The following is a 25,033-nucleotide window of genomic DNA, read 5'->3' as shown; positions in this document are numbered from 1 at the left end:
CCTCACCTTAGACCTTGTGCTACAACAACGAGGAAGAGAAGAGGACCTAAACGTTCATACAATTCAAGTTTGAGTTGTTGGAATGTTTAGGTGATTCTTTGATTTCAATGTTTCATTTTAATTCTCTTTGTTTTGTACGTATGAGGAATGGAAGAGAAGAGTGCTTAAACGTTCATACAATTCAAGTTTGAGTTGTTGGAATGTTTAGGTGTTTCTTTGATTTCAATGTTATGAAGAACTAAACCCCCCCTAGCTAGGGGGTGATTCGAAATAAATGTTTATGCTTGCATTTTGATTTGATTACTTCTAATTGCGTTTCATAAGTTGTGAATTCAATTTGTTTAACCGTTTGATTGATAACTTATTTATGTATGTTATTGAGAATGCGCGCTTAATTTTCATGCATGAATATGACGCTAGAATATAAGTGAGTTTCACCTAATCGTTATGAACTTATATTCACAAGTAGTGGAGGTTGCTTATAAACAATCGCGTTAAATGAATTCTTGGCACGAGTTTCATGCTCATCAAAGTAACGAATGCCTCGTCAACACTTATAGTTTTCATAATACTTAATGATCTTTGATTGTATCTTTATTGTGCTGTTCACGTAAAGGACTTTTGGAGAATGTAGTGAATTGCGTTGCGCTAACCCATCCAATTCATTAACTTAAGGAAAACTTGACGGTTAATTTAAGCGGACCTAATTGACCCGGGGTGATGAGTTTCATAATTTATTAAAATGCAATTGGAAATCTTTTTATTATGCAAGTGTAACATGTATGGAGATGAACCCCTTAGCTATTCTATCATCCATTCATTCCATTTCATCCATTCCATATTTACATTCTGTTTTAATTTGTTCATTTAATTTAATTTCGTATAAACTTAAATCCCCCTTTACTTTAATGTCAATTTAGTTAGAAATCATTTTAGTTTGTGTTTTTAAAAGCATTTTGAGTTTTTGGTTTGTTTTAGTGTTTTAAAGTTTAGTTTTGCATTCCTTGAGTCTAGTATAGTGTTTCATATTGTTATTTTACGTTTTTGAGTCAAATCCAAGTGGTTAACAATCCCTCCTAATCCCCGGTCCAGAACGATCCCTACTTATACATATACTACAATTTGACGAAAAGAGGGTTTAATTTGTGTGCGTATAAATCACGCATCATGACCCATTGGGAAGTTCCCGTGTGAGTTCCCAGAAACTAAACCGTGAGGGCGTGGTAAGGGCCCAAAAGTGGACAATATCGTGCTACGATAGAGTCGAGCCCAGGATGTGGTGGGGGCCCAAGCCGGGATGTGACAATTTGGTATTAAAGCCAATCCCTGGCCGAAAGTGTGCCGATGAGGACGTCAAAGGGGGTGGATTGTAACATCCCACATCGCCCAGGGGGGTGGATCTTGTAAGCCATATATGCATATTCCCATCTCTACCAAGCATGAGGCCTTTTAGGAGCTCATTGGCTTCAAGTTCTGTAGGAACTCCAAAGTTAAGCAAGTTCGCGCAAGAGCAATCCCAAGATAGGTGACCCACTGGAAAGTTTTCGTGTGAGTTCCCATAAACAAAACCGTGAGGACGTGGTAGGGGCCCAAAGCTAACAATATCGTGCTACGGTGGAGTCGAGCCTGGGATGTGGTGAGCTCCTCAAACAATGGCAATCATACTCTTGTGTCAGCCAAAATATTGCATGTTATGCTCAGTCTGTTAGATGTTCCATTTCGATACTTGATGTTTAGGTCCATTATGAAAGACTTATGAACTTAAGTGATGTGATGTGATATATGTCGTCGCTCATGGTGAACCCCGTCCTCTTCCACCACCAAATGCGTCTCAAGAACGAAAAATTGCTTATCTTGAGTCTGAGATTAACTCTCTTCGTAGACAATTTGTTGAGTTTCAATCGTCAGTGGGTCACACTGCATCCTCACCTCATGTTAGTCACACCACTCCTGCACATTCTTTGAGTAAATATTCCCAAAATCCATCTTCATTTGTGCCTAAACCTATTATACGTTCTCTAAAATTGACTCATAAACACTCAGTGTTTCCCTCATCTCTCATAGTTGTCCCTCAACCTCAATTTGTACCATCATCCCTATCCTATTTCACTGCCACATCATCTGTTTATTCTTCGGATGTTGCCGCAAAGATGGCTGCAGCGTATGCTGCCAAAGGAAAAAGGGTTGCTTCTTTTGAAACATTGAACCTATCCTCTTTCCCTATCCCATGGCTAAGCATATCAGGTTCACGTAATCGAATGATGAGGAGGATAAAGCTGAAGAGGATCCTGAGGAAGACCCTGAAGAAAACCCTGCTGAAGAAACTGAGGCCAATAGTTTCCCGCTTCACTCGATTGCATCATCTCAATCCGAGGAGTTCTAGCTTATGGTGGAGTAAGCTTATGAGAAAGTGTAGTTCCAGTGTAGTTTCTTGGGAGAGCACTAATCATGGGGGAGTTCAAGTTCGTTTACTTTGTTATTAAACATTTGTGCTTACATTGTAATTTGGAACTTCATATTTTTGTAATTATTGTTGTGCTACTCTTGGTTTAGCTTTTGTTGTTATTCCTAAACAAATGGGTGTTTTGAACAAATTGCTTTGACATGCTCCTTTGGTTTTAATATTTTGGTACCGAGAATTGTACCTTGTGCTTAACTTTATGTGTTATGTTATGTCTTTGTTGTTGGTACGTATTACTTCATTGGTGGTTGGATTTTTTTTAATGAGCTTAATTGTCAGATCCATTTATTTTGTTTAATGAAATTGGCATTTCATTCATTTTACATCCTTTGTCTTTGCCATGACAAAATGGGGGAGAAAATTAAAATTTGAAAATTCATGTTGTGTTGCAATCATGTACAATGCTAAACAATTTACTTCCTTGTAATTGCTTTAACCATGATAATTTTTCATTTGTTCTTTGCCAAGAGTACTTCTTTGCAGGATTCGTCCTTTTGCATTCTCTTGAGTGAGGTTGGGTGATTTTAGTTATAGGGTTTAGGTTATTTTGTCAAGGAAAGCCAAAGGGGGAGATTGTGAAGTCTAGTTTTATTGTTTAGCTTCCCTTGTCAAACGTTGTAAATTGTACCACACATGCTCTTGTTAGATTTAGGGTTAAAATACTTCTTTGGGATCATGCTCCTGGAAATATTCATCTCAAGAGCTTAATTTCTCTACATCAAAGGTTTGTTCATACATATGCATTTCATGTCACTCTTTCCAATTCATTCTATCTAGTGGCTCTGTCTAGTCAAATCTTCTCACTACTTTCAGGTGACTTGGGCTCACACTTTAAGACAACCCACATGGGCATTCTGACAGCCTTTTCCCTGAGAGCATTTTTAAACCCCAGATCTTTTCAGAATGCTTTTGCAAATGACACATGCCCTTTCCATCCCTTTCTCTTTGTCTGAAACAAGCCCACTCTAAAAGCTTCATCTAGGGTCACATTTTCACTTGGCTAGGAGAGTCTATCTTCTGAAAAAGGTTGATTTTAGCTTGGGCTGCCCTTTGGTTCTCACTTGAAAACCCTAGCCACAAAACCACATCCATACACTAAACACTCACATCATTGCATATTAGGGTAGCATTGCTTTTGTGATTTTGATCTTTGTTTCAGGTCAAGTTTTTATAAGTTTCAAATCTTTGAACTGACCTCTTTTTGGATTCGCGTCAGTTTCATCTTTCAAGTGTTTGACTGGTGAAGCTGACTAGACAACGAATCAAGATTTGCATCAACTTCATCATAATATTATTTGCATAAGTTGATTGGATCTTGGTCCTACAAGGTGAAAAGCTCAGGAGGAGCTACCACTCAATGACGACCAAAGGAGTCTATCTCGTAAAAGGCAAAGTTGCACAAAGGTACAAGCTGCTCCATAGATAGGGATCTAGAAATTGAGCTTGTGTGGTTACTTTGTAAGAATCTTGATTTCACTAGTGGATTGGACTCAATGGAGAGTCCCCAGTTTTTTAAACTAGAGGTGGGTTTTTCCGGCCAAAAACATCTCGTCCTATTTATTGCTTAATGAGTTTACTTATCTTCCTTTTGGTTGTGATATATCTTCTTCATTATCCACAAATAGATAAGTCCTTGCAACTAAGCTTGTCAATATTAAAATGAGCACTAAATTGGATCTTAGTTAACTAGGAACTTTATAGTAAACTAAACTTTAATTTGACTTCTTCCGCTGTGAGTAAACTAACATATATAAGCTTAGTTGATGAGTGTTGCTGACCAGTCAAACAAGCACGTATACAGATTGTAAATTGTAGGTTATTCACATGATACCAATTTCATTTTCCCTTTGTTGCCACACCTCTCTCCCTCAGTTAATTTATAAGGCCACAACAACTATTTAGCCATATATGAATGGCATAGTTTTGTTTTGGACTTAATTGATGATATTTATTTTTTTTTTAATTAGGCATATGACAATGATGAATGCTACATGGGCTTTAAGTCATTGTAAACAATTAGAAATGACTTTTCTATTGTTCTCTCTCTATTTTTCTCTCTTTCAATATAGGCTTTAAGATATTATAAATAGTTAGAACTTAACTCTGTTATCCTTCTCTCTCTTTCTCTTTATCGTGCCTTTCGTTTACATGGAGGAGTCTGCTTAATTCATGGGTAGGTCCTTAATAAAGAAGTCATCTTAGTGATTCTGTTTCAACATAAGGGTGGTATGAGTTTGATTGAATAATACCTTTATAAATGAAATCATGAAAAATGGTTACGAGACAAGGGTGGATTTGGCTAGACTTCCAAGAGCTTGCCAAGAGAGAGATTGTGAGATGAGAGACTGCAAAGTTCTACGGCCAGCAATTTAGAACTAAGAAATGGACATTGCGTTGCAGTGTCTGAATCCAAATGTAAAAGTAGAGCCAGAAACGGATAATGCATTGCAGTGTCTAAATCCAAATGTAAAAATCATAAGTTGTGTGAGGTGTAAATCGTATAAGGGGTGTGAGTGATGGAAAAAAATGACATCAGGAAACAAACACAGCAACACACTGTCTAAGTCCAAAAATACAAATATAACAAGGAAATAGACATTGCATTGCAGTGTCTGAATCCAAAAGTTAAAAATAAAAATAAAAAAAAAAAAAAAAAAACGAAACTAGGAAATGGACTCTACAACATAGCATTTGAATCCAAAATTAAAAAATAGAACCAGGAAACGAAGACTGAATTGCAGTGTCTAAAACTGAACATAAAAATGGACATGCAGGAGGCGTGTGAGTGATATAAAAAAGGAAACTAGGAAATGGATAATGCAATGCAGCGTCTGAATCCAAAAATAAAAAAGGAACGGGGAAACAGACACTGCATTGTAGTGTCTGAATTCGAATGTAACAATGGAAAATGTAGGAAGCGTGTGGGTGATGGAAAAAATGAAACCAGGAATGGACACCACAACGCAGTGTCTGAATCCAAATGTAAAAAAAAATAATAAAAAACATACACCACATTGCAATGTTTAATCTGTATTAACATATTTCAAAATATTAAAAAAAAAAATGAGAAAGGGGGTGTTAGTTGTTGTGGGTGCTACCTGTAATGGCAAATTTTGTAATTTTAGATTATTTTAAATGCATTTAAGTATCACAATGCATGATTATCCTATTTATGATTAACAAAAATATTGTTGATATATTATTAATATTATAACTTCTTATTGATTTTATACAAAATCACCCTTTTAAACATATTTGTCCTTAACGGTAATTGAAAACAAGGTAAAAGATACCAAATATATTGTAATATTAGTTGATTGTAGAGATAAACTAAGTGGGTTTGAATAAAATTTCTCAATTTTATATAGGTGTATTCAATTAGGAGTTTAAAGGATTTTAATAGATTTTACAAATTCAGAGAAATTCAATCAAGATTCATGACTTAAAAAGAATCCAAGGAAGTCCATTGGTATTCAATTAAGATTTTAAATAACCATAGGAAGCCAGATAGTTTATAAAACTAAATGTGTATTCAAATAGGATTTGATCTAAAATTATTTTCAAAAGTGAAGGATTTTGATGAATTTTATTCTTTTATAGTGTTTTTAGGCTTTAAAAATTTAGGCATCTCTCCTTAAGATTTTGAATAAAGGAAATTTTATTTGGATCCAGTTGTCTTATCTCTATACTCAACTAAAACATTTTCTCTACTAAGCTTCCATGTTTTCCCTTAAATGAATAAGAAAATAAACATTGGTGTTTTTATTTCTACACCCAATAACTCAAATCCTAGCACACCATTGCACTCTTCCATTATTTCCGGCGAAACCCACCCAAGTGAAAGCAAGATCATCAACGACCATGGGCTCCAAATTTTTCAATTGGGATTATTTGTTGAAATTTTTAGGAATAAATTATTAAGACCATATCCAGTTATATATCCTAAATCTAAGTCGTGTAAAAGCAGTTTCATCCACAGCACAATTTGGAAAGCCCAACAAAGAAAATAAGTAGAAGCTGCAAATCAAAAGCACTTTGGTAAAGGAGAAGTTGTGGGAAGCCATACCTCCCCCAGCGAAGGAGCTCCCGTGGCGAAAAGTAGCGCATACAACATTGGAGCAATTGTTACTGCTTGGAAAAAAGAAAACATTCATATGGTCATATGTTACTTTGGGCACCCTCAGCTTCTTATCAGACATCATATTTTCCATCTCCAAAAACTATGAATTGGTGATACCATTTGGTCTATTTGTTGGGTGCCTCTTGACTGATGTTTTGAAGGAGACATTGCAAGAAGTGGTTCCCAGGTCCGAGGAGAATGTCAATGGGATAGTAGTTTGTTTTGCCAGAAATAATGTAGGGATGGAGTGGTGTGCTAGGTTTTGGATCATTGGGTGTAGCAATAAAAACATCGAATGCTATTTTCTTATTTATTTATTAAAGGTTAAACTTAAAAGTTTAGTGAATAAAACTTTGTAGTTGGGTATAGAAATAAGAGAATTAGGTCTAAATAAATTTTTTCTTTAAATAAACTCACTTAAAAGAAACATGGAGTCTGCTGAGCTCAATTAAACTCCATTTATTTATAATTCTTTTAAAATTATTTAAAATCTTAATCGAATAAACCGCTTTAATGGTTCTTCTACTTTCTTTAAACCCCTTTTTCTTTTTGTTGGCATTGCTCCGTACAATAGCTTAGCCGCATTCCTTGCCTATGCGTTACACCCCAACATGGGCTTGGTGCACCCCACCAAAATCTAATTTGAAATTTGCAGTTCCAAGCCCAGTGGGCTTTTGCTTCAAGTCTGTAATCTAAACACCAACAAGGCACTGTTTCCCCAAGTGCAATTATATTGACATGGAATTTAAGCAAATAATAATGGTGCGTAATTTTGTATCGAGTAAAAATAGGTATTCTCATTGATTGAAGTAGTAGTAGGTACTTTTTACATACGTATTTTATAATAAGTTTAATTCAAACAAATATAAAATTAACCACATAAGCTCTTGCTAGACACCTAGTCGCTAAGCCCCTGGCCGTGTACATATCACTTAAGATATTTAATATTCCATAAATTTCATTCTAAATTCCTTACAAATGTATTTTTCTTTTTAATTATAAAAAATTAGAATAAATTTTTTGAAGTACCAATAGCAATTCTCTCTTATTTATACAAAAATAATATCACAATTCACAAGTAACCAACCATGGAAATTATTTTTTTGCTTCTAGAGGATAATGATTTTCACATACTATTTTTCTGCTTCTACACCCTTTTTATATTTTTCACAAGCCAAACAAGAGTATATAAATTGATGCCATACCATATCACCACTAAATTGATGTCTCCAAAGTTGTCAAAAACTTAACCACAACTGCTCGAGGGACAGGCTGCAGAACAGGGCCTAATTGCCCAAGGGAGGAAGTCTAGCGTTGGCTGGCGAGCAGGCCCGAGCTCCAGGCCCGTGGATTCGTGCCGACTCGAGCGCCTGAAGCCCACGTCAGACACCTAACAAATGAATCGGAAGGCCACAAGATGACTGTACGACCTAAACATCGTCATCGTCGTCCTCTTCGTTCTCATCCGCGTTGTCGTCCTCTTCCTCTTCATCTACGCTGTTGTCGGATTCAAACTCGGACAGGGACTGCAACTCGTACAGCTCCAATTGCTCGGTGGTCAAAGGCTTAACTTCGTTTTCCTCCACAACTTCCTCCATAGCCTTCATCCTCTCAAAGCTCACACAAATTTGCAGAGAAAACCTCCTCTTTGTATTCTTGAGAAAACGAATTGGGATGGGATTTGGGAGAGTGAATGAGATAGAGTGGGAGACGAGAAAGGAGCTGCCAATTGGGATTGGATTACAAATAAAATTATTTTATATTATTTTAATAATAAATAAAATACTAATATTTTATTACCAATTGCCAATGCTATTCAAGTGCAACAGTGGAGATGCAAAAGGCGATTACTATTTATTAAAGGCAGTTACTGTTCATTAAGTGGATTAAATAGTGAATAGCCTGGGGGGGGGAGGGCTCCCAGACTGGAAGTGCTCTTAACATTTAATTGCAATACGATTCCACAACGAACAGAACAAAAGGGAAGGTCTATGAGAGCCTTGACCATAACATGTGAAGCATAAACCACCACTTTCAGTATTCTACTCAATGCCGACGGCAAACCCACCTAATACAGCTCACTTTCCTTGTGAGTGTGAATCACAAGGTCTGAAGTCGGGTACGAGACACAAGTCAGCACATAACCCTCCTTCATTTGATTGTCGTCGAGGAATGAACCATCGGACTGATCCACTGAACCTGACGCCAGCTTCCCCGCACAGGTAGAGCATGCCCCAGCCCTGCAAGAATATGGCAGCTCAACTCCAGCATTCTCAGCTGCATCTAAGATGTAACAATCATCCGCCGCCTCAAATTCGTTCTCCACGCCATCTGGTCCAATCAATTTAACCTTGTATACTTCCATTGATGCCCGGGAGTTGGAGGATGCTTTCAAGCCAAAGGACTTTGAGATGTTCTTCACAGATCCAAGAGGAGAAGATAACTTCACAATTGAACTGGTGAACCGCTTTTGGGGCGCATGTCTGAACATGCATTGGGAGGGAACTTGCACGGTTGCCATGGCTGACATGTTTAGCCCTGAACTCATACACCAGTGAAGAAGAAAATTAGTAAAAGCAAAAGCAAAGAAAAGAATGGTGAATCAACATAAACATCATCATTAACAATTCTGACAAGTAAAATCGAGTTAATGACAATATCACATGATGGATAAGGCATTTAAGCACCATTATAACGACAAGGAATTCACACAGAACAGAACTTTGATCATAGAGTGTAGAGTTTATTATCCAATATCAACTAACAGCAAAGTAAATGCATATATAAAAGATGAAACAAATTAAACTATTCAAACACCTAATCAGCCGCAGCCCTCAACACCTATACCGCTACCCATAGCTTGGATGCGTTACTATTAGCATTATACAACACTACTATTAGCATTATACAACACTACCTGCTCTTGAATTTCAGACCGTCACTCCAACCACCCTGACTGAACAAGAAGGGTGATACTTGCAGTTAACAGAATTACTTGTATACACGGAACAATCATAAAAGGATGAAACCAAACCATCCCCTGTGAAAGACAGCAAGGGAATCAATGTCCGGTGCACTATGAGAAGAAGCAAGCTCACTCGAGGCTCTGTTTTGGTTAACTAGCCTACGTAGGCTATTACCTTAAACCCTAGATAATATCTATACTAATTTCTAAAACTAGAAGTTCTACGAAAAGTATGCATCCACTATTCAAACAACAAACAACAACAATGAAGCCTTATCCCACTAAGTGGAGTCGGCTACATGAATCCTAGAATGCCCCTGCTTGGTTTTGTTCATAAGGATTCGACGTAAGAATGGAGTGCCAGCTGTCACACTATTCAAACCCAGCGCTAAAAATTAAAACCACCCATCACAAGAGCTCATATGATATAAAGTAACCATCAACTTCCTCATGAAAAAAGCACTCATGGGAACTCATGAAATAATTCATCACAAAATGTAAAATTCACAATAAACCCATCAAAAACCAAAGATTATAAATAATTATACATAACACTACTTGCGATTATATGATTTTGCTTTTCAGCCAGATGCCATCATTGACCATTTTTTAAACATCCATAACAAAAATTTCGAAACAAAAATATTTCCACCAATTCGACACAGAAGGCAAATTAAATCAGTATTAAATTAATGGTGAAAAGGCAAATTAAAAATAAGATTAGAAATTGAACTAATACTTGATTAATTAAAGAAGCAGGTTTTAATGGCAGAATCAAATACGGAATCTTCGCTGTTTTCAACTTTCCATATCTGCTAAGATACGATAAAAGATCATTACAGGGGCCGATCTCAGTTTCAATCTATAATTCAGCTCAAACGCAAAAACCCAAAATTATAACCCTAAAAAAAAAACCCAGATTGAAAAGAACAATTACCAATTAACAGTTAACATTAAGAAGATCAAACCTCAAAAGCCAAAGGTCCAAACGTGACATGCAAATACAAACATGTAGAGAGAGGGAGAGACGGCTTACGGAGTGAGAGGGAGGGTTTGGTGAGGAGAGATGTGAGAAGGTTGATGAGGACTGACGTGGGTGGGGATGTCTTTGATTCGGCAGAGCGGAGAAAGCGAAGCAGAGGAGTCACTGTTTATGATGACTATTTATAGACAGAGAGAGTGAAATGAATCGGTAAACGTTCTAGTTATCCGTACACTCCTTAATTTTTTGTCATAGAATTAACGATAAATTACACTTTACTATCTCAAGTTTGAGGTCGATTTTAATTTTTTACAACATCTTTAAAATATTTCATTTTCATACCTCAAGTATTATTTTATTTTAATATAATACCTCTGTTACATTTTTCATCCATTGATCTGTTAAGTACTGACGTGGCTGCCAAATGTCTACCATGTGGCAAAAAAAAAAATTTAATTTTTTTTTTTAAAAAAAAAACCTTAATCTTCTATATTAAAAACAAAAAAAAAAAAAAAAAAAAAAACCAAAAACAAAAGTTGAACCCGCAACCCCCCTACCCACCCAACTTGCAACCCAGAAGAAGAAGAAGAGGAGAGGAAAAGAAAGGAAAAAAAAAACCCATCTTCATCTTCTCTCACTCCCCTTCCTTGCAACCCACCCCTTTCATCCTCCTCCCGTCTTCTCCAAACCCACCGTGCACCTATTATCCTCCACCTCCTTCTCCACACCTACTACCTGCAACCCAGAAAAGAAAAGAAAAGAAAAAAAACCCATCTCCCTTTACCTGCAACCCAAATCCCATCTTCCCCAATAAGGAGTGGGGTGTGTAGAGGAGGGAAGAGGATGCGTGCGAGGGTGGGTGCACTGGGTTTTTTTTTTTCTTTCTTTTTTTCTTCTTCATTCTGGGTTGCAGGTTGGGCTCAGGTTGGGAGGGAGAAGATGGGTGCGTGGAGGAGGTGAAGGATGGATGCGGAGGAGGTGGTGGAGGATGGGTGTGGACGGATGGAAGATGATAAGGCTCCGACCCCCCCCCGGGGGGTGGGGGTGGGGGGTTGGTGGGGGATTTGGGTTTTTTCTTTTTGTTCAAGGTTCTGAGGGTGGGGTGATGGGATCTAGATTTTTAACCTTTTTTTTTTTTTTTTTAATTTAGAAGATTAAGGTTTTTTTTTTTTTTTTTTTTAAAAGTTAAAAAATTGCCACGTGGCATAAATGTGGTAGCCACGTTAACACTTAACAGATCAATGGATGGAAAATGTAATGGAGGTATTATATTGAAATAAAATAGTAATTGAGGTATGAAAGTGAAATGTTTTAAAGATGTTGTAAGGAATTGAAATTGATCCCAAACATGAGGTGGTAAAGTGTAATTTACCCCAGAATTAAAGACAAAAATAAACATATAGATATGAGAGATAAGAGAAGGTGTGTGGTTACGAGGAGGATGCTAAAATACTTCTGTGAATATTATCGGCCCAAAAGAATCAGACAGTTTTAACTTCGCCACCAACTAATTCCATTAAAAAAGAAAAAACACTATCCTTATAAACAATGGCGCTATTCATACACTTGTTTTATGTTGCACACAATGCTTGTAAATTTATATTCTTTGATTTTCTTTAATTTATTCGATTAATGACTAAAATTTTAAAAATGTGTGAAAAATAAAAAGAAATATGTATAGCCTACGTTATAAAATCTAGGACTCTGTTTTCATTAACAAATGTGAAAAGGATGGCGTTTGGCATATTTTGAAAGCCAATAAAGCCAAGGACACTAAAAGATCCCCGTTGCAAGGGGCCAAAAGGCCCAAACCCACACTCCTCTATTTCTTTATTTTTCTATTACCTCAATTATTCATTTGCCCCCATTACAAAACTTGGTTGTCACTTTGTCCCATAGTAAAGTACAGGGCACGAGTCTAATATATGAAATATATATCATATACAGGGATGGGTTTAAAAAACCGAAGCAAAAAAAAAAAAAAAACCAAACCGAACTAAGTGAACAGAACCAAACCGAAATAGGTAGGTTTGATTTCGGTTTTGGTGGTCCAGAAACTAGGCCGGACCAAACCGAACTGAATTTTTATTTAATTATTTAATATGTATTAATTATATAAATTTGTAACAAATACTCAAAATCTAGATGTTTCAAAACCTTGACCTCCAGGTTGAGAGTGTTTGCTTCAGCCAACTTGACAACAAGCTTTGTGTTGCTATAATCGTATTAGTAAAACATTTATACTGATTATGGATCTTTAATTCTTTATAAGATTTCTAAACACAAAACCCTAGCCGTTCGATTTACTCCCATTTCATCTCCTCTTTCAACTGACTTATCAGCTTCTCTTTCTCTCCCACCGTTGAATTCTTGAACCTCCATGCTCTGCTTTCTTAGTTTCTTCCTCTCTTCCTCCAAACCCCAAGTCTCTATATGAGCAGTCCAGAGAATATCGAATCAGAGAGAACCACAAAAGAATGCAAAAACTCGGCATCGTTGATATCTCTCTATTAAGCTCAAATCTAACTTTCAATTGACTAGATCAACGAAGAGCTATTCAGGCCAAACCATGGCGAGTTAGCCATCGAAAAAGGTACCATTCTCTTCGCCTCGTTGAGTAGTATGATTTTCGTTTTTGAATCACTTGATTTCGTTGAGTATTGAAGAAGTTATGAAAGTTTAAAGTTTACCCAGTTTCCAACGAGTTTTCCAGTTTTCCCTCGGACCAGTCAACTTTGAGGCTATTTTCCGGCCATCTCCAGCAACCATTAGGCTTCCAAATAGGTATAATCTTATTCTACACTTTCTATCTTCATTTTGATATATTATGGGTCAAATTTGGTTAAGAAAGAATTGAGTTATGAAGCTTTGAAAATTGCCCAAACTTCCGGCCAAGAGCTCCGGGACACTTAATGGAGTTTTTAAGGGAATGACCAAAATAATGGATGGTGTACAATCTTAGGGACCATTTCTATTGATTTGAAATCTTAGGGACCAAAGTGATGTGTTATGTAAATCTCATGGACCATTTTGGTGATTTAGCCTTTTTTATTTTGTTGTTTTGCTGCCTGTTTTGCACACTTAAATGCCCATTTTGCCCCTTATTGCCACACTTTGATCACCTTTTGTTAGTGAGCTTCGATTCCGCTCTCTTCACTTTACCTTCCTATTTATCTTTTGTCTCTCACAAGCTTTTCCTCCTCTCCGTCTTCGTCTCGCTCTCTCCGTGTTCGATCCTCTGTTTTTTTTGGGTTAAACATTGGGTTACATCGTTTTATCCGGATTTTGAGATCGTCAGGGAAAGAATTTCAGGGTGTTGGTCTCTGTTATCATCGGCGTTCCCGGAGTTGGGACTGGCTTTCCAACGAATTTTTGTCACTTTAGCGGTGGCGCGATTTGAGATTGTTGTCTAAGAAGTCGAATTCAACTCAGGTATGTTAGTTGTATGTAAGTTTGTGTTTCTAATTTGTGTTGTTTGGAGGAAACCTTAACAATTTCGTTATGTGGTGAGTTGTAGTGTTTTGTTCAAAATTTGTGGGCTAGGGTGTATTTTGTGTTTTCATTCCTCCACTGCGAAGTTTGTGAAATTGCAAGGGTTGGAACACCACTATTGGTTTGGGTATGCTCTCTCTGGCTCCACTTATGTTTGATTCTATTTTCCTTTCTTATTTGGATTAGTGGAATTTTGGGTTTTCTTTTTTATGTTTAATTTTCTATAATTTTATTTGGTTCGATTTAGGGTTGTCAGAAGAAAGACATTTATTATGTAATCTATTAGAAACCTAGATGGACCGAGGATGCACAGGAGATTCGTGATAGCGATTTTACAACTTGTAAAACAAGGGTTAAACCATAGAAAATTCTTGCAAGAGAACAAGTGTTTGTAGTATAGAATGGCTCAAGCAAGGTCGATCTCCTCAGGGACTAATATAAACAATTTACGAGTTTTTGTGTATTTAACTTAGTTAACTCTAAGAACTACACTAATTCAATGAAACTAAATACTACTATACATGACTTCAACAAATATCTAAAATGGGAATTGGCTTATAGGAATAGTGATCCAACTAAACAACACAAGTAAATATAGAAACTCAAGATAATACAAATAATTGAAGAAAATTAGATTGACAAGGCACTAGAGTTCAACCTTTACCAACAACACTCCTACGTAGCTCTTCCAATTACTTAAGTAATCGAAAACACACATGCTTTGAAGGTTGGGCTTTCCTTGTGTATGTTTTATTTGTGACATTCAAGCTAAAATGCATACCATTACATGCAATTTATTCGTGACATTTGGATTAATATAAACATGAGTGATTCATTAATCTTGGTGAAAATCTTTTTGTTAAACCATGTAATCCCTAAAAGTATGATATTTACCTAAGGAGAAATTACAATCCTCAATCACAAGAAGCATAACTAATTTTAACGTGACGTTTGTTCAAAATTGCATCTGATGACTTTTCTAAGCATCCTAATGGTGATCAAGCATCAAGGCACATAGATAGTTTAATTCAGTGATTGAAAATATCAAAGCAAGCATGTAACAACACTTAAGCAATTGAAAGAAAAATCTACGTAATCATGTTGAGGCTTATGGCCTCACTCTAGCAAAAGGAATTTAGTTACATATACTTGTTTTAATACATAAGGAATTATCCATTAAAAATCAAAGAAAGAAAATAACTATTTTTTACAAGAATTATTCCTGCTGAGCTCTCCGATCTTCTCCTCCTTGAAGAGAGGAGCATGCTTCTTTTTTTCAATTTGGAGCTGTGACCCCCCTTTTTCTTCCTAGTCCCTGCTCTCCCTCTGTTTTCTCTCGATTTTGCTCTCTCTGCCGTGTTCTGCACTCTCTGCAGAAAACTCCAATCAATCTATTGCTCTTCTGCCCTGCTCTCTGTTGCCGTGTGTTGATTATTTTATTAGTCAATGGAGTGGGCAGTTGTGCTCTCCACTTTCTCCTCTCAGCTTTTCTTTTACTCTAAAGGCTAGTGAGTGCAATTAAAACCCACTTTTGTGTCGAGTGTTGATGACAAAGCAAAGCACAAGGTGCATTTACTTTCTTATTTTATTAGTTAGAGTGGGTAGAATTGGCCATAACATCTGGTAGACCAAAAGTCCTTAGATTTCAACGAATGAGATGTCCTTAGAAAGCATGAAACGTTTGCTTTCTTTATTCTTAAATTGGGAACAATTGGCTGGGATTTTTTTTTTTTTTTTTTAAGCTGAAAACTTGATATGATCATCTTCAATCTCTTATGAATCTGCTCCAACTGGAATTACTCAAAAATTTCACAGTTTGCATATTTTTCTACCAAACTCGATCCTGATGCTCCTAGAAACACAAAAAATAGCAAAACCATCACACAAACTTAAAACTCCCAACTAAACTAGACAAGAAAAGAAATATAAAAAGGGGGAAATGTATAGTATAACTATTGGTTCATCAAAATACCCTCAAACTTACATTTTTGCTAGTCCTCTAGCAAAACAAAACACAAAACTAAACAAAACTACTCAACTAAGACTTGACTCAACAACTTAGTAGCGAACTTCTCAATTTCAATCTCAGAGATAAGTTGCCAACCATGAAACAAATAGCCAAGAGCTAAGCAACAAGAGTTCAAAACATCATCCAATAGTTAACCAAATTTCCTTCAAACAACCTTGAAATGTCATGTGTGAGCTAGTCATGTCAATGCAATTCCAAGCTCCCTTAAATCATCATATGCAAACATGTGAGCTTCTCACAAGACATAAGCTCATTCACTCATATGTTTTGGTTAATGTGTTTCACTCAAGTGATCTCATTGCACATGCTGCCATATGCTTGCTTGTCCACCTAGCTCACTATCAATATTTAGGTAATGCCTTGGATCAACAGGACTTTATTACGATTGTGATGGGGTTAAAGGTGATAGGCTAATGAAACAAAGGATATGGAAACCAAAAATTTGAGAAAGTACACTTTAGTAGTTTTCCAACACCTCAATATCACACGACCTCAAACTGAAAGCAAAATAATAAAACCACGAGCACCTGTTACTCCCCAAATTCAACTTCAAATGGAAATTTATACTCTACAGACACAATTTCAACAAATTAACACTCTCCATTTTTTTTTTTTTTTTTAAATCATGTTGAGGCTTATGGCCTCACTATAGCAAAAATTACATCACCCATCAAATTCATATTTCATTGTAATACACATGCTCCATCCATTTTTCTACATAAACGAAACCCCTAAAAGCACAACCCATGTAATACTTTCTCAAAACAATAAGGAATCGATTTTTGTGTATGGGCTCAACTCCAATATCGGAGCATGGTAAAGAGATGTGGCTAACAAAGAAATGGCTTAGTTAACGGCTCAACGGGCTACTACGGATAAACATAGCATATAAGGTAGGCATGAAAGGCTCAAACGATCCAAAGATGGCCTATATCACTTCCAAGTTATTACATGAATTGATGAATGAATCGAGAAGTATAAAGCAAGTTCTAGAGATACATGTAAGAACGAGATCAAACACACAAGAATAAATGTGACTGAAACATAATGGTTCAATCATGTAAAGGCTCAAAAGCTCACAAGGTTTACAAAATCTCACACATATAAAACGTTAAATCATGCTCACGTTTCACATTGACAAGACTAGGCACATTTATTTTTCAAGGATGTTTGCTGGAAAGTACGGTTAACACAAAGACAATGAAAAGAACTATTGTTATGCTTAGACGTCTCGAAAGTAAGAAGAAAATTAAGATCAAATCTCATCACTGAATTGAGAAGTAGCCCCAAACAACAAAAATATGTATTTCCACCCCCAAACTTAGTTCTAGCATTGTCCCCAATGATAATGAAAGGAATTTTTGAACAATGAGAAATAAAAATGGAAGGAAAGAATTACAAAATGAAATAAAGATAAATAAAGAAAAGGAAAGAACACACCAATTTGTGTAGGCGAGGTAGCAGCTTAGAACATAGCTTCTTCAGAAATTTGGCATATGATGGGATCTGTTTAATAGCATCTAATAAAGGCAAATTGATATGAACCTTAGCCAACGTCTTCATGAATTCAATGCATTGTTGATCCTTGGAACGTTGTTGCTGTGGAAATGCCAAAGGTGGAATATATGGTGGCTTGTCAGAAGGTGCAAATAAACTGCCTTGACCATTTTCCTTGTTTACATCAAAGTTGGGTTGAGATTGCACTTTGCCACTCGTTATAGGATCTGGAATACCTGCTATAGAAACAGCCCCTGACCGAGACTTTGCGGTCAATGGTGCACTTCAGTAAGCTCTTCTTTTTCCACTTCGGCTTCATGGTGCACCACTTCTCTGTTGTCATAACTCTTGCCACTTCTCAATGTCTGTATGACTTTGCAATGCTCTATCCCTCTTGGATTTTGCTCAGGTTGGCTCGGGAACTTTCCTTTCTCTCTTTCATTGAACATGGTAGCAAGCTATCCAACCTAAGTCTCTCTAAATTCCCCACTGATGCCGTGAAATTCTGAATGCTAGTTTGTGTGATTGGACAAAATTGTTGGTGCTATTAGAGAGAGTGGACATATGTTGAGCTAGCTACGACATTTGGTCTTCAAGAGATGGTTTCTTAGTCTCACTAATTAATTGGTAAGACTGTTGGTATTGACGTGGCTGTTGGTTGCCACCCCAACTAAGATTGGGATGGTTCTTCCACCCAGGATTATATGTATTGGAATGAGGGTCACTTCTGGGTCTAATATAATTATTCACCATATTCACATGCTCTTGCACAAGCTCAGGGTGGCTATCCTTGTTGGGGCATTGAGTAATGTCATGAGTTGTCTCACTACAAATGATGCAAGCTTCTTAAGCATTGGGCATGGAAGAGACTTGCATTAAGGCAGCAAACTTGGCATTAAAATTCTTCTCCATTTTAGCAATTGGAGCAGAAACATTAGGAAAACTCTGAGAAATCTCAAAAATTCCCCTCTTTTGTGTTTGGTCTTCTGTCCATTGTTGGGATTCATAAGCCATTATATCAAACAACACAAATGCTTCCCTTGCTGATTTCGATATTAGCGACCCTCCAGCAAATGCATTCACTTGACTCTTGGTGGTGGCATTGAGACCATCATAAAAGATGTTCATTTGAAGGTTAGAATCAAACCCAGCATGAGGACATTTTGTGTACATCTCATTATACCGTTCCCAAGCTTCATGGAAAGGCTCGTTTGGCTTTTGAGCAAAAGCCAATATCTCGTTCTTGAGTGCAAGAGTCTTGGAAGAGGGAAAAAACTTATTGAGAAATTTTTCCTGCAATTCTGTCCACGTTGTAATGCTATTGGCAGGGAGAGAATGTAGCCATGCCTTGGCTTTGCCCTTCAAAGAGAAAGGGAACAAGCGTAACTTGATAGCTTCAGAAGAGAAACCTCTGATTATGGTGTTCTCACATGGCTCAATAAAATCAGCCAAATGCATGTTGGGATCACTGTTTGGCAACCCATGAAAGGACGTCAATATGTTGAGGATGTGAGGTTTGATTTCAAAGGTTGTCCCATCTTCCATATTTGGATATACAATGCACCTTGGCATTGCGTTGACTCTTACTGCCAATGAATCCCTTAAAGGTTGACCTGCTGCAGGTAAGGCTAGGGTCATGTTTGCAACTGGGGCCAAGGGTTGGAAAATAGATGTGCTACTCTCAAGATCACGAAACAAATCCTCAAGAAAAGTATCACAAAGGTTGGAATCTTGTGCTAAATATCTTTCTCTAGCTAACTTCCTTGCACTTCGCTCTGGTTCAGGGTCATAAGGAGCAAGCACTTGATCCTTGGACCTTGTTCCAATCACCATATACTACACCTGAACAAACAAAAAAAATATTAAGCCACAATAAAAATAAAAATAAAATAAAAATAAGGCATAAACATAAGCATAAGCAAAATAAACACAAAACCTTGGGAACTATTGGCACAGTCCCCGGCAATGGTGCCAATTTCTTATAGCGATTTTACCACTTGTAAAACAAGGGTTAAACGATAGAAAATTCTTGCAAGAGAACAAGTGTTTGTAGTATAGAATGGCTCAAGCAAGGTCGATCTCCTCAAGAACTGATATAAACAATTTATGAGTATTTGTGTATTTAACTTAGTTAACTCTAAGAACTGCACTAATTCAATGAAACTAAATACTACTATACGTGACTTAAACAAATATCTAAAATGGGAATTGGCTTATAGGAATAGTGATCCAACTAAACAACACAAGTAAATATAGAAACTCAAGATAATACAAATAATTGAAGAAAATTAAATTGACAAGGCACTAGAGTTCAACCTTTACCAACAACACTCCTACGTAGCTCTTCCAATTGCTTAAGTAATTGAAAACACACATGCTTTGAAGGTTGGGTTTTCCTTGTGTATGTTTTACTTGTGACATTCAAGCTAAAATGCATACCACTACATGCAATTTATCCATGACAATTGGATTAAAATATAAACATGAGTGATTCATTAATCTTGGTGAAAATCCTTTTGTTAAACCATGTAATCCCTAAAAGTATGATATTTACCTTAGGAGAAATTACGATCCTCAATCGCAAGAAGCATAACCATTTTAATGTGACATTCGTTCAAAATTGCATCCGATGACTTTTCTAAACATCTTAATGGTGATCAAGCATCAAGGCACATAGATAGTTTAATTCAATGATTGAAAATATCAAAGCAAGCATGTAACAACACTTAAGCAATTGAAAGAGAATCTACGTAATCATGTTGAGGATTATGGCCTCACTCTAGAAAAAGGAAATTAGTTACATATCTTGTTTTAATACATAAGGAATTATCCATTAAAAATCAAGGAAAGAAAACAACCATTTTTTACAAGAATTATTCCCGCTAAACTCTCTGATCTTCTCCTCCTTGAACAGAGGAGCATGCTTCTTTTTTTCAATTTGGAGCTGCGACCCCCCTTTTTCTTCCTGCTCCCTGCTCTCGCTTTGTTTTCTCCCGATTTTGCTCTCTCTGCCATGTTCTGCACTCTCTACAGAAAACTCGAATTAGTCTATTCCTCTTTTGGCCTGCTCTCTGTTCCCGTGTGTTGATTATTTTATTAGTCAATGGAGTGGGCAGTTGTGCTCTCCACTTTCTCCTCTTGGCTTTTCTTTTGCTCCAAAGGCTAGTGAGTGCAATTAAAACCCACTTTTGTGCCAAGTGTTGATGACAAAGCAAAGCACAAGGTGCGTTTACTTTCTTATTTTATTAGTTAGAGTGGGCAAAATTGGCCATAACTTTTGGTAGACCAAAAGTCCTTAGATTTCAATGAATGAGATGTCCTTAGAAAGCACGAAACGTCTACTTTCTTCATTCTTAAACTGGGAACAATTGGTTGGGATTTTTTTTTTTTTTTTTTTTGAGCTGAAAACTTGATATGATCATCTTCAATCTCGTGTGAATCAGCTCCAACTGGAATTACTCAAAAATCTCACCGTTTGCATACTTTTCCACCAAACTCGATCCTGCTGCTCCTAGAAACACAAAAAATGGGAAAACCATCACACAAACTTAAAACTTCCAACTAAACTAGACAAGAAAAGAAATATAAAAGGGGGAAATATATATTATAAATATTGGTTCATCAATTCGGTTCCCTTTTTTTCACTTTCGGGTTTGCATACATTTTGTGCTTTTCCCGGTTGAGTTTTCTTTCTAAAAAGACGGTAATTGCATGGAATCTTGGCCTGGCTGTTATTTTATGATGATATAGTTATAACTTATAACCATCTTACATAGATCAACGCATATGTATATCGAATTTACTTGTATTACTCGAACAATTTGCTTTTCGATTCTTGAAGGGAATTAATAAAAACCCAATATCTGTGTAAAAGTTTAGTTTCCAACTTTCTAGCAGTGAAAATGTTGCCCCTTCTATAGATTACACCCTTTCACACACTTACTTTGATATGGTTAAACATATATATTCAAGATTTTGATCTCTGTGTGATTTCACAGTACTTTTCACCTAATATTCCTCTCTCTTGCTCATGAAGGCATTCATTGCATTAAAAAAAGGTTCCCAGTTAATCAAGTACAGCCAAAAATGGAAGATAAAACTTCGTTCATTCAGAATTTCTACTGTGAGTAATTTCCTTTACATTAGGATATTGGATTCATTTGATACAATAAGTTTTTAATTTTACATCTTCTTCTTGTTGCGCATCTCCACGATCATTACTAGATATCTTAACCGCTTGAATGACTTCATTTTTCGTATACTTTATTTTCATAAGTTTATACTTTATTTTAATGTTATGTCTTTTCTTTAAAGATTATACTTTATTTTCATAAGTTAATATATTTTTTTATTGATTTTTTGTCCATGTGACACAATTTGACATCAAAGCAGTAAAAATGTGGACCCACCCACATATTCATTTAATGGTCACATTAACGGATTGACTAACTGAGGTCTGACATTGCAATGATTTTATAAACTGATATATGACATTATAATGTTCAAAAGAAGAGGTATAAGTTTCTTATGTGACCTAAAGTTGACGTGGTAAAATGTAATTTACCCTACAAATGTGTGAAACAATGTATATAAAACGTGAAAAGTATATAAGTACGTGTAGTGTACAATAGAGTTTAAAAAAAGTATAGTTTAACGGATTATTAAAACGTGTATGGAAATAGTATTTTTTAAAATATGTACGTGCTTGTACCCATATCATACGCGGATTTATTGACTAATCATTATCTTGTCAAACTGAAAAATCATTACTTAACTCTATCTATGAAGTTGACGTTAGGGGTGGGTCGGTTTCATTCGGTTTGGCTTTTGGCCAAAACCGAAACTTTTGATTTTCTTTCAGTTTTTTTCGGTTTGGTTTTTTTTTTTTTTTTTTTTTTTTTTTTTTTTTTGGTTTTGTTTGGTACGGTTTCGATTGTTTTTTTATTTATTATTATTATTATTTGTTATGTTATAAAACTTTATTTAATATGGAATTTAGAAAAGAGGCTTGACTTGGTAGACTAATAATAAGAAAATGAGGAAAGTGGGAAGGTAGTTGTACATATACAAGATCGTATAAATCAATCCTATTCTATCACCAACCTCAATTGCAAAGAAAAAATGATCACCATATCTATTTCAAAAGCAAATAAATAGAGAAGCTCTTCCAAGTTCCAAAGCCTTCCAAAACTTTTTCTATAACCAATGGAATATCCTTCCTAATTGAACCAAGTATGCTCCTTGAAAAAGCCATAGGCTTAGTTTCAAATTTGGCAACAAAGTTTCACAAAAGAAACATCATGGGCATACATTCATAAAGTGTAAAGGGATTTGGTTTGGTTTGGTTTTTTTTTTTTTTTTCGATTTTTGGTATTTCAGTTTTGGTTCAGTGTTCAGTTCAATTTTTTTCGGTTTTTTGAACCCATCCCTAGTTGACGCTTGTTTCTTACTTACCCAATTTTGATACCTCTATCCGAGATCCGTTATATTGAGTTACTTGGCAAAGGTATTTTCTTCATGGTTGCACCTCCAAACTAGATGAAGAAGAAGGAAAAAGAGGGAGAGGAGTTGGACACATGGTAACCAATAAATCAGTTGTTTGATAATCACCTCGCTTAAACTTTGTTTTTTATTTTAGACATTGAAAACTAAAAAATAAATGCTAATTTTTTGAGTTTTCAAAATTTTTCTTTCACAAGAATATTGTACATCCTAAGACCAACTCTAATGGTGGGCTAAAAGCCAAATTACCCCCCAAAATTTCCTCCTAAACCCACTCCAACCCAAGGGGAAATTTTGGGCTAAATGCTAAATGCTAAACCAATGCCAAATTCCCCCCAAAATTTAGCCCAGAAATTGGAGTGGACTCCACCCAATATTTATCGGAATTTAAATTTTTTTAGATTAAAATGTTAATAAAATTAATTTACGATAGTCTACATATATATATATATATATATATATTTTTTTTTTAAATTTAATTTAATAAAAAAAATAGCTTAAGTTCATTCTTTAATAATCTCGGGCTAAAATTTTAGGTTAGAACGGTTGGAATAGAAAAACTGTTTCTGGACTAAAAGCTAAATTTTTTAGGCTAAAAAATTTAGCTTTTAACCCAACCATTAGAGATGGTCTAAGCATGTCCCCCTCTAGGAAAAAAGAACAATCATACGGGGCCCTATGTCACCTGCGAACAAATTTTTGCCCAAGTTTTGATTTTTTTTTTTTTTTTTTATTTATTAAAAAGGGGACCAACTAGCGACAAAGTCATAGCAGTTCATCTTTAGGGGAGCCAGGAAAACTAACTGAGACATTTCAGCCTCCTTCTAATTACCATCATGTGATTCACTAATCTCAGAAATCAAACTCAGAATTAACCGTGTGAAATATGGATCTAAAATTCACTTCAACAACTGGGCCACCTCATGGTGGCTAAATTTTGAGTGCTTTTCCAATAGAGGACTGCATGCACTCAGCTTAATGGAGATAACAATCTGAGTGGAAGAATTTGAGATTACCGCCAGAAGAGATGCACTCTTTAGGCAATGGGGGCCACCGAACAAGGAACCTGAGGAATCGGTACGGTGTGCGACATCTTCATGAGTTCCAGTTCATATAATGGTATTTTTCTAATCTCTCTCGGGTACATGTTCAATCTCAATAATGATTTAAAAGTGCTTATGGTCGAAAAAAATAGGTTTAATTCCTATATTTGGTTTAAAAAGAATAAATAATTAAATTATGCAATTAAGTACCAAATAATTGCATAGGCATAACAAAATGCAATGCTCTTTGTTGCACAGACATAGACACGAATACGGTGACACGTGACAGGCAGATATGGTGACCAAACAAATGTCAAAAAATAAGGACACGAACACGATTAGGACACGACAATTAAAATATAATAAATATTATTTATTTAATCATTGTGTGTGTGTGTGTGTGTGTGTGTGTAATTGTGTCCAGCTCATTTAATTGTGTCCGGAGCGTGTCGGTTTGTCGAAGTGTTGGACACTCCGACACTTCAAAGTTTCGGAGTGTTCGTGCAACATAGATTGAAATTGGTCGAGATAAATGCTCGATGTTTTACCTTTAGGACAAGTTTATCCCTACTATGACGCTCATGACTGATGAGCACTTGTCTGTCAAGTTACAACGATCACGTCCTTGCAATAGTAGCACTTCCAAACGACAAAACTTTAACAAACCACGATTGTGTTGTATGCTTTCTCATATTAACTTCGACCGAAGCACTGCAAAACACTCTAACAATAGTGCATTATCTTAGACTCTTAGTGGAAAAGTAATTTCATGACTTTCATAGAACTTGCCTATATACAATCAAGGTTCTAAAAGATGTAGGCGCTAGTTGGGCGGTGAGCTGGGGCCTAGCACCTAGGCGGCTAGGCGGGGCTTAGGCGGGCGCCTAGATGGATTTAAATAAATTTATTATATTTCGTGTAAATAACTGTCTGTTTATAATT

The 25,033-nt window shown here is 36.1% G+C and overlaps 1 protein-coding gene, 1 long non-coding RNA gene and 1 other non-coding gene across 5 annotated transcripts; 2 read left to right on the top strand and 1 right to left on the bottom strand.

The window, feature by feature from the left end:
* Positions 1–8,434: 8,434 nt before the first annotated feature.
* Positions 8,435–10,740, bottom strand: LOC137715398 (ferredoxin, root R-B1-like). 3 transcript variants are annotated; one of them, XM_068454716.1, is made up of 2 exons: positions 10,583–10,740; positions 8,435–9,119 (listed from the first exon to the last, which is right to left on the bottom strand). In XM_068454716.1, the coding sequence occupies exon 2, from the start codon at positions 9,109–9,111 to the stop codon at positions 8,650–8,652; it is 462 nt and encodes a 153-aa protein (XP_068310817.1). In that variant the 5' UTR covers positions 9,112–9,119; positions 10,583–10,740; the 3' UTR covers positions 8,435–8,649. The 3 variants fall into 3 exon arrangements, with proteins under 3 accessions (XP_068310817.1, XP_068310818.1, XP_068310819.1); XM_068454717.1 differs by having other exon boundaries at positions 10,515–10,650; XM_068454718.1 differs by lacking the exon at positions 10,583–10,740 and adding an exon at positions 10,484–10,507.
* A 2,968-nt stretch (positions 10,741–13,708) lies between these two features.
* Positions 13,709–21,843, top strand: LOC137714141 (uncharacterized). Its single transcript, XR_011065403.1, has 3 exons — positions 13,709–13,960; positions 14,046–14,147; positions 21,583–21,843. It is a non-coding gene; the product is annotated as an uncharacterized lncRNA (long non-coding RNA).
* Positions 18,691–18,797, top strand: LOC137716653 (small nucleolar RNA R71). The gene has a single exon (XR_011065718.1). It is a non-coding gene; the product is annotated as a small nucleolar RNA R71 (small nucleolar RNA).
* Positions 21,844–25,033: the final 3,190 nt, after the last annotated feature.

The sequence above is a fragment of the Pyrus communis genome, chromosome 14 (assembly GCF_963583255.1).
Source record: "Pyrus communis chromosome 14, drPyrComm1.1, whole genome shotgun sequence".
Taxonomy (NCBI): domain Eukaryota; kingdom Viridiplantae; phylum Streptophyta; class Magnoliopsida; order Rosales; family Rosaceae; genus Pyrus; species Pyrus communis.
This window is presented reverse-complemented; position numbering and strand designations above follow the sequence as displayed.

Bases quoted from the DNA above. Each gene is read 5' to 3' on its own strand.
- LOC137715398 (XM_068454716.1), bottom strand. From the start codon at position 9,111: ATGTCAGCCATGGCAACCGTGCAAGTTCCCTCCCAATGCATGTTCAGA.